This window comes from Belonocnema kinseyi, chromosome 5, assembly GCF_010883055.1.
Source record: "Belonocnema kinseyi isolate 2016_QV_RU_SX_M_011 chromosome 5, B_treatae_v1, whole genome shotgun sequence".
In the NCBI taxonomy this organism is placed as follows: Eukaryota; Metazoa; Arthropoda; class Insecta; order Hymenoptera; family Cynipidae; genus Belonocnema; species Belonocnema kinseyi.
Window position 1 is genome coordinate 104655251 of NC_046661.1, and position 9863 is coordinate 104665113.

Here is a 9863-nt window from a genome sequence, read left to right on the forward strand (position 1 = left end):
CGGGATACTTATAAGATACTACCATGATTTTTTCAGATTTTTTGGTCCAAAAATAAATTAGGCCAAAAACCGGCCTTACCGACCCTCCCCCTTTGGACCACATAGTTTGACGTTGTGGTTGTTGTTTAACAGGATTTTGCATCAATTTGATTATTGGACGTTAAATGGGATTTTTAATTTGGATTTTGGTCTAATTTAAATTTCGTAAATTTTAAAAAATACATTAGTAATTTTCTAGTAAATTAATATAAATGGATATTTTTAAAGCTAGTCAGATCGCCCATTAGTGGGACACGAATTTTGGAACATATTCTTAAGTGGGACACCAAGGAAGCCAATACTGGGACAAGGAAATTCCAATAGGGTTTATCAAAATAAAATTGCACAATTTACTTATAATTTATTACGGAATACATGAAAAAGCAAGAATGGATCGTGATTACCGTTTAATTATTTATTATGAAAAAGCTGTTTAAATTAGTTTATTGAAACCTCTAATTCCAACCTCAAATTTTGCCAACTGCTTAGGTAAGTAATTTAATAATAACTCATAAATTAAATTTTTAATAAAATTAGTAAGTATGCATTAAAATTTAATATTGTCGATTTACTTGCAAATTAAACTGTTTGGTAATAAATTTTGAATTAGAATTCATCTTAATTCAAGTTAATACATCAATTGAAGAATGTGTTGAAACAATTTAAATTATTTTTTGGTTACAAATTTTATTATTTGATTGAAAATTGTATTGACTGAAAAATCTGTTTTGATTAATATTTCAACTATTTTATATAAGATGTCAAGTTGTTGACCAGGATGTAATAATATTATTGTAGATGGAAGTCATAAGTTCTTAAAAAATTATGTACGAAATAGTCAAAAAAGAAAATTACAAATTGGAGTAGTAATACAAATAAATGCGTGTCGTGATAATTAAAATAGAAATAAAAATTATGTATATTCTATTATTATTATTACCTGAATGTTAAATTTAATTTGTTAGTTACTGAAATGACTCCGCCTGCTGGACGGACTTAAATAAAGATTGAGATTATTGTTGACATTGAAAAATACACACTTATCACATGCCGTCCAGCAGATGGATATTGCAGAATTTTCTTTGGATAATGCAGAATATACCAATAAATCTTTATCTCTGTTGAATGACACATCTACATATAAATTACTCAATAGAGATCCTACTAGCCAAATACAATTGGAACATAACAAAATAATTGATAAGCCCTTCCTACTTGGTATACTTAATATAGACTCCGTTAGAATCTTGAAATTTACTGGTGGTTTTGCTCCGAAATACTATGGACTTCCAAAGATCCATAAAGCGGATTGTCCATTACGTCCAGTAATATCATTTATAGGATCGCCTTTATATTACATCTTAAAATACCTAGCAAATTCTATTAAAGCGGTTTTAGGTAATACTTCTCGACATGTTAAAGATAGCTGCGACTTTGTGGAAAAGGTTAATAAATTTACAGATCCTAATGGATATGAATTTTTCAGTCTTGACGTAAAATCACTTTTCACTAACATTCCACACGATCTTGTTCTTGATGCCGTAAAAAACAAATGGAACTTAATCAAACATCATACTAAATTACCTTACGATTTTTTTATGCAATTGTTAACATTCTGTTTGGAGAATTCTTATTGCACTTTTTAAGGAAAATTCTATAAACAGACATATGGCGTACCTATGAGTTCTCCCATCTCTGCCGCAGTATCTGATTTAGTAATGGAATCCTTAGAACAAGATATTCTCTCTTAAAACCAGAATTTTTCTCCACTTTTTTTCTATACATATGTCGACGATATTCTTTCTTGTCTACCCCACAATCAAATTGAAACATTTAAAGAATTGTTTAATAACTATCATTACAGATTAGAATTCACTATTGAATATGAGCATGAGAAAAGTATTTCCTTCGTAGATGTACAAATCTCCAATATTAATGGTAAAATTTACACTAACTGGTTCCATAAACCTACTTGGTCTGGCTGATACACAAATTTTCATTCTATCACATATCCTCCTTATAAAACTAGTATTATCAACATTTTAGTCGACAGAACTATTAAACTTTCTCACTTCTCTTTCCACCATACAAATTCAGAAATTGTTTCTCACACACCTAAAACTAATGGTTTCCCTGAAAAACTTGTTAACAAGTTAATAGAACAAAGAGTTAGTAAAACTCTTACGTCTAGCCAGAATATTAACGACAACCTAAACAGTGATTTGAACTTAGATTGTTCTATTGTTTTACCTTATAATCCACAAATGTCCAGAATTCTCCAAAAATTATACAAAAAACATGACATAATTTGACATTATATTGGCGAAACCAAAGGGTACATCGATGTAAGATTAAAGGAACACATGAGAGATTGCAATAACAAAAGACTTAACACTGCTCTTTCAAAACATGCAACTTTAAACAAACACTCATTTGATTTTGAAAACTTTATTATTTTAGCCAAAGAAGGATACTACTTCAAAAGTATGTTTATGGAAATATTTTATATTGTTAAAAATACGAACAATGTTAATTTTAGAAGAGGCATAGATAATATGAGCATAACCTACAATAGCCTTATTCATGCAATTCAATGATATACAATTTTCTCTTAAACTATAATTTTACAATTTCTCATTATAATCTAAAATAAATATCCTTTTATCTTGCTTCTCTCTCTCTTTTTTCCTTCTCTTCTACATTATTGTACCGTTAGCGCTCCATAATGTGTCATGCGCAGTAGATAATAATTAACCACCAAGTCAATGTGAATCAACCTACAGTCTATACGCAGCTTAAATTCCTTGCCGTAATCATTCCGTCTGCTGGACGGCATGTGATAAGTGTTTGTTTTTCAATGTCAACAATAATCTCAATCTTTATTTAAGTCCGTCCAGCAGGCGGAGTCATTTCAGTAACTAACAAATTAAATTTAACATTCAGGTAATAATAATAGAATATACATAATTTTGATTTCTATTTTAATTATCTCGACACTCATTTATTTGTATTACTACTCCAATTTGTAATATTCTTTTTTGACTATTTCGTACATAATTTTTTAAGAACTGTCACTATGTCTCCTTTTTTAAGCCTTTACGTTTACAAAGTACGTATTATGATCACACAGGTGCAAAATTTCGTAGAAAGAAGTATTTTATACTGATGAGGACAGTACAAGTCGAAACGTCTACCATATATGTACGGAGAATCTCTCAGACATAATTTCAATAAACTGACCAGTAATTGACTGAAATTTTGACTTCCATCTACAAGAATATTTCAACTATTTTGTTGAAAGTTCGTCTTTTTGGGTCGAAAATTTGTCATTTTAATTATAAATTACAGTTTTCTTTGAGAAAAATGCAGCTGTTTTGTTAAAAACAGATTAATTTTCAATCACAGTTGTATTTTTGCTAAAGATAGATGAAATTTATAATTAAAAAGATGCGTTATCGAACCAAAAAGACGAGAGAAAACTTAATTTACTTAATTTATCTTAAAAAGTAAATAGATAATATTAATCTTATTAATATTTCCTATAAATCTATAACATTTAATTTTAATGCACACTTACTAATTTTTGTTGAAAATTTAAATTTTTTCGATACTATATTATAGCACTTACCTAAGTTGTATCTTATAAACAATATTTTTAATATATCACTAAAATAATACTGCGACATTTAATTAAAAACACGGCGAAAGTGACCGTCTCAGTAATGAAAACGCAATTTCGCAACTCACGTTCAAGTGTCCGAAATTGAGACAGTCAGCGACAGATAGTCCCGGTTTAGGTAACTTCGACAAAAAAATGTCCAAATGCGGGACATTAAAATATTATCAAGTTTTCAAATAAAATCGCTAATAAAGTTATGAATTTTATTCTTAAACGTATTAAAAATGTGCAAAAGCATTACTTTTTCTTTTACTGTAGGAAATTTTAATAATACAATGCTGTAAAAGTTATGCGGAAAGTTTTAAAATTAAAAAGAAGGCGAATTTTGCAGAAGTTCATTCTAACATTTTGAGCAATATTTTTGAATATTTTTTACCAAATGTATAACTTGTCAGGACAAAAATAAATAGTGGCAGCAAATTGAAAAGAACTTCAAAAATAATAAAACATTTTTAATTGAAAATTTATGTTGAAACATAAAAGATACTCAACGATATTCATTATTTTCCCAGTATTGGAAATACTTTTTACGTTGTCCCAGTAATGGTTGGTTTACCTTACTTGATTTTCCAAACAAAAAATATGAATATTCAACAAAAAATCTGCCCGCTTCGCGGGAACGTTCTCATCGCGCGCTTTGTGGTTCACATTCTCATCGTGAACTCGCGTTGCGCGCTCGATTTCAGACAGACATTTGTAAACAGGTTTTGTTGGATTTTTTTTCTCGTAACTTTTGTCGTTTTTCCACACATTTTTGGTTTGTTTTATTTTTTTTCAGCGTTATTTTTCACGAATAAAACAAAAAGTACGCGTCCTATCGAGAAGTGATCCTCAACGAAATCGTAGATCTTTTTTGGGATAAAAATTTTTGTTAATTCATCTTTATTCATATCCTACATAGTTTGTCCACAAAATGGAATTTTTTATTTTTCATTATTTTTTGTGCAATAAAAATTTGAATTTTTGATTTTTGAAGAAAATACAAAAATTTGTTATGATGATCTTGTAGGGCTTTCAAAAAGAAATGTTTTTTTTTCTCTTGATTTTTTTTCATATCATGCGTTTTTTGGCTTCAAATTTTGATTTTCGGTTTATTTAAAAAATTTTGAAAACGCTATAACTCTGAGAATTTTCTTTTTATCACAAGAAGTCATGAGGATAAATTGTTTGTTCTTTTTAATATTATAAATATCCGTACATAGAATTTTCAAAATCAGAAAAAAGTGGTCTCAAAAATTTTCAAAATGCGCTCACTTTTTGAATTTTTATCAAAAATGGCTAGTTCACGAACTCGTCCTTTCTTTTAGGACCTAAAAAAGGCGTACCAAAGATGGATTTAATTCGTTCATTTTTTCGAGAGTTATCGTGTTTAACGGCGGACGTCCGGCCGGACAGACAGACAGACGCCATCGTGAAAACCTGATTTTCGGATTCAGGGGTTCTCGAAACGTGAAAATCCGTTGAAAAAGTGTGATGTCAAATTTCCGACAATTTTATTCTAATACTTTTCAATCATAAATGATGAGAATGTAAAAATGTAATAGTTGATATTGTAACAAAAACATAATTTTCTTTTTAAATAAAAAGGGTTTGAATTGAACCAAAACGAGTGAATTTACAACAAAATAGTTGAATCTTCAAAGAAAACAATACATGTCATTTTAGTTCAAATTTGATTGATAATTTAGAAGTGAAAAACAGAAACGAATTTTCTATAAAACAGTATAATTCCATACCAAATAGTTGGATTTTATTCTCAATTGTTACATTTTCAAGCCAAACAGACGCATTTTCTACTAAACAGTCAATTTACAGTTTAAAAAAATTAATACTGAACAAACCAAAATTTCATCTCGGAATTTTCAATAAAAAAAAAACTTGTATGAAAGTAATTCAACTTTCAACCTAGAAAGATGAATTTTTAACGAAAAATGTAATAATTGATATTACACCAAATAAATGTTTCAATTGAAAATAAAAAGCCGTTGGATTTAACCGGCAAAGACGAATTTTTAACGAAATACTTGACTCTTCAACTAAAGAAGATTAATTTTAAAACCAAACAATTACGCATGTTTAACTAAAAAAATTGATTTTTTTCCAAAAAGGAATAATTTTCTACAAAATATATAAATTAGCAATCAGACAGTTAAGTTTTCTACCAAATTGTTGTATTTCCTAGCTGAATATACGAACTTTCTACCAAACCGTCCAATTCTCAACCCGCAAATGTGAATTTTCAACAAAAAAGTTGAGTTGCATTTTCAATAAAAAAATATGAAATTTCTACAGAAAGATATAAATTTTCAAACTAAAAGGATGAATGTTCAAGAAAATAGTTGAATTTTCAAGCAGAAAAAAATTGGTTTCTTAAGACAGAAAAGAATTTCAACCGAATTGATGAAATTAAAAAAAAAAAACGAATTATTAACAGAATAATTTAATTTAAAAGTAAACAATTCAATATTGAGCCAAATAATGAATTTTTTAAATAAAAAAGTTAATAAATAATAAATAACACTATTTTTACACTAATTTTAAAATGTTGTGATACTATTTACACTACATATTTTTTATCTCTAAAGTGAGTCCGAGGCCTGGACTTGTTAAAAAATTTGTTTTTATTGCATAGAAAAGGACGTTGGTAGATTTTTGTCAATGTGTTTTTATTGCAATTTAAAACAAATATATAAATAAAAATAGACGAGAGAAAAAATAATTAAGGAGATTTGGAGGTTTTTTCACGTAAAATATTTTTATTCTTGTTTAACACTCAAAAATATTCGGGACGTATTTTTTTATTTCAATGCAATGTTGTCGAAAGTCATAATTTCGTACAAAAACGTTTTGAAAGTTATGAAAAACTAAATTTTCATTTTGTAATCATAGATTTTTGTATTTTTCTTCTAAATAATAGTACTAATTCATAATTCTTTGCAGAAATTTGTAATTTTATAAGAAAAAAGATAAAAATCGACAAATGTAGCTTTTGCAATTTGCAAATTTTCGTTCTTTTTTGTAGAAATTCTGAATTTTCTATAAAAATCTATTTAGAAAATATGTGAAAACCACAAATATAGCTTCTGCAAAACTTCAAATTTTGAATCACCAAACTTTCATTCTGGAGTCGTAAACATTCCAGTTTATTCCATAAAGAATTGTATTTATGTATAATTGCATGTAGAAATTCGTATTTTTTAAAGGTGAAATATAAAGAAAATTACAACTTGCTTGTGCAAATCATACGTTTTCGGCATTTTTTGAACAAATTCCTAATTTTCTTAAAAAATTTATTTAAAATGATTTAAAACTAAATCCTTATTATGGGATTGTAGTTTCATGTTTTTTTTTTTTCTAGAAGATCGAAGCTATTCATAATTGGGTGTAGAAATTTGTAATTTTCTAAGAAAAAAATGTGAAGAACTACTTCTTTTTTCCGGACGTATATTTTTGTATTTTATCAAGTGCTTTATTCATAAATTTTTGCAGAAATTCGTAAGTATCTACAAAACACTACAAAAAAATGGCGCTTTGTTGTAAATTTTCAAAGATTTTTTCCGTAACTTTTAATTTTTTCTATACAAGCCTTGATGAAAATCCTGTAATTTGTCATAAAATATGTTTCCACAAGGATTTGCATTGACCAATAATTATGATGGAATTTAGAAACTGAACTTCTATAGCAGGCCCGAATAAAGTGTGTTTAATTAAATTCATTTGAATTGTAGGAAGTCGCTGGCTGAGGAGGAGTTGCTTTCGATACCTCCAAGTCCATTTCTTTCGGCTGAAATTTACAAAGCGTGTCATGAAAAGATGATGGAAAAGAATAAGGAGAGGAGGAAAGTTAGGGAAAATAATATCAATCCATTTCCGGTCGATGAGGACTTGGGGAGCCTTATAAGTTCAAGTGAGGATGAAGCGTTGCTGGGAAGTTATAGTCCTGCAGTCGATGATAATGATGAGGACCTACCAAAGGAATCTCAGCAACCTCCTCTCGATGATGATCGGATGTCTCTGAGTCCTTTGAGTTCGGGTGACGAGAAGATTGAGGAGGTTCATTCTCTTTTTTAATTCCATCTGGACTGATCTTTTGGTCTCCCTTCTTATTTTATAATTTCGTAACATTTCATGTTACAGTTTTCCTTGGGGCCGTTCGCAATTCGCCACAAAAAATACGAAAATCCCCTGCCGCCGTTTAGGTCAAAATTTTTTCTTCGATTTTATTTGATAAATGCATAAAATAAAACAGAAAACATACAAGCATAATGTTTTAGAAGACTTCACAGTCCAAAATGCTCTCAAAACAGGGGAAATGAGGTAATTTTTCACGATAATAGGGGAATCAATTCTTTTAAATAAAACTAATCTACCAAATTCAATTCAAATCATAACACCTAAGATTTTAAGTTGAAAATTAATGTATTTAAAAGAAAGCAGTTGAATTGTGAACCACAAAAGATGAATTTTATACCATGAGAAATAAATTTTCAACGAAAGAGTTGAGTTTTCAAGCTAAAAATTCGAATTTTTGAGAAAAAAGTTGACTTTTAAACCCGGAAAGATGATTGTTCATAAAAAGGTTCAATTTTGAATAAACAGACAAGTAATTGTAGACCAAACATTTGCGTCTAAAACCAAGTAGTTGAGTTTTTACACAAGATCGACTTCAAACAAATTCGTAATTTTAAACAAGACCTAGTTTCATTGAAACTTAAGAAGATGAATTTTGAACTAAATAATTGAATCCTTTAACCAAAAAAAATTAATGTTTGACCAAGCTGTTACACTTTTAACTGAACAATATCAAATTTCTACCAAAAAAGATTAATTTTCCAACCAAAAAAGTGACTGGTCTACAAATCAGTTGAATTTTCAACAAAGAAGTATTTTTTTATATCAGAATTGAATTTTATACTAAAAACGATGTATCTTCAACAAAAAAAAATGAAATTTTAAAATTGCAGTTTAAAAAATTGAATTATCCACCAAATATTCAAATTTTCAATTAAAGAGATGGATTTTCAATTTAAAAAATTAATTTTTAACAAAATAGTTCAAATTGCTACTAAGTAGTTGGATTATTAATAAAAAAAATTCATTTTATACCAAAAGAGCCGAATTTACAACTAAATACTAGAACGTTAACTTTTCAATTAAAAACTATCAGTTTTCATCCAGAAATGGAATAGTTAAATTTCCAGTTTCAAAAATGAATTTTTAGTAAAAAAAAAGGTTTTCAACAAAATAGTTACATCTTCAACCAATAAATTAAATGTTTAACAAGTAGTTCAGCTTTCAACCAAATAGTTAAATTTTCAACTAAAAAAAAAGAATTATCATTAAAAAATTTAATAGTCGACTTTTCAACTAAAAACGATCAATATTGAACCAAAAATGGAATAGTTCAATTTTCAATTAAAAAAATTAATTCTTAACCAAAGTAAATTAATTTTCAGCAATTTACTGAAAACTTAAACCAATAAAATGTATTATTGAGAAAGTCGTTCAAATTTTAAACAAATAGTTTAATTTAAAAAAAAAATGAGTTCCCAATACAAAATGTAATAGTTGTATGTTTGGCTAAACACGATCAATTTTTAAATAAAAACGGAGTAGTTCAATTATCAATTAAAAAATATAATTTTTTAACCAAAATAAAGGAATTTTTAAGAAATTAGTAAAGATAAAAAATAAATAAGTTCTCAGTTGAAAATTTAATTGTGGAATTTTGAACTAAAAGCCATGAATTTTCAGCCCAAACTCGATTAGTTAAGGTTTCACTTGAAACTTTCAATTTAGAAAAAAAAAATGATTCTTAACAAAATAATTTTTTAACCAAATATAGTAGTAGATTCTTCAATGAAAAAGAATTAACTTTGAACGAAAAATAGTTGGATTTTATTATTGGGTTAATTATTCAATTTGCATTGAAGGAAAAAAGATGAATTCCTTAAAGAAAGAGGAGAATAGGGAAAAGAGCGTAAAGTCTATATTATGATGCCTTACTTGTAAAATAAAATCACTAATTTTCATTTTTTCAAGCATTTAAAAATAACACAGGCCAACAATTCTCAGAACCAGAGACCAGACCTACTATACCCGAAGGTTTTTGCTGCGCTGAATCCGAATCTGACCTCAGAAAAAT

The 9863-nt window shown here is 27.9% G+C and overlaps 1 protein-coding gene across 2 annotated transcripts in view; it reads left to right on the forward strand.

Annotated features, from left to right (window-relative positions):
* The window catches only part of LOC117172474 (histone-lysine N-methyltransferase SETD1), a 38774-nt gene that overhangs the window by 5820 nt on the left and 23091 nt on the right, over positions 1-9863 (forward strand). For both annotated transcript variants that reach the window (XM_033360443.1, XM_033360442.1), the window contains exon 3: positions 7447-7771. In XM_033360443.1, coding sequence (XP_033216334.1) covers positions 7447-7771 — 325 coding nt within the window. The remainder of the gene's footprint in view (positions 1-7446; positions 7772-9863) is intronic.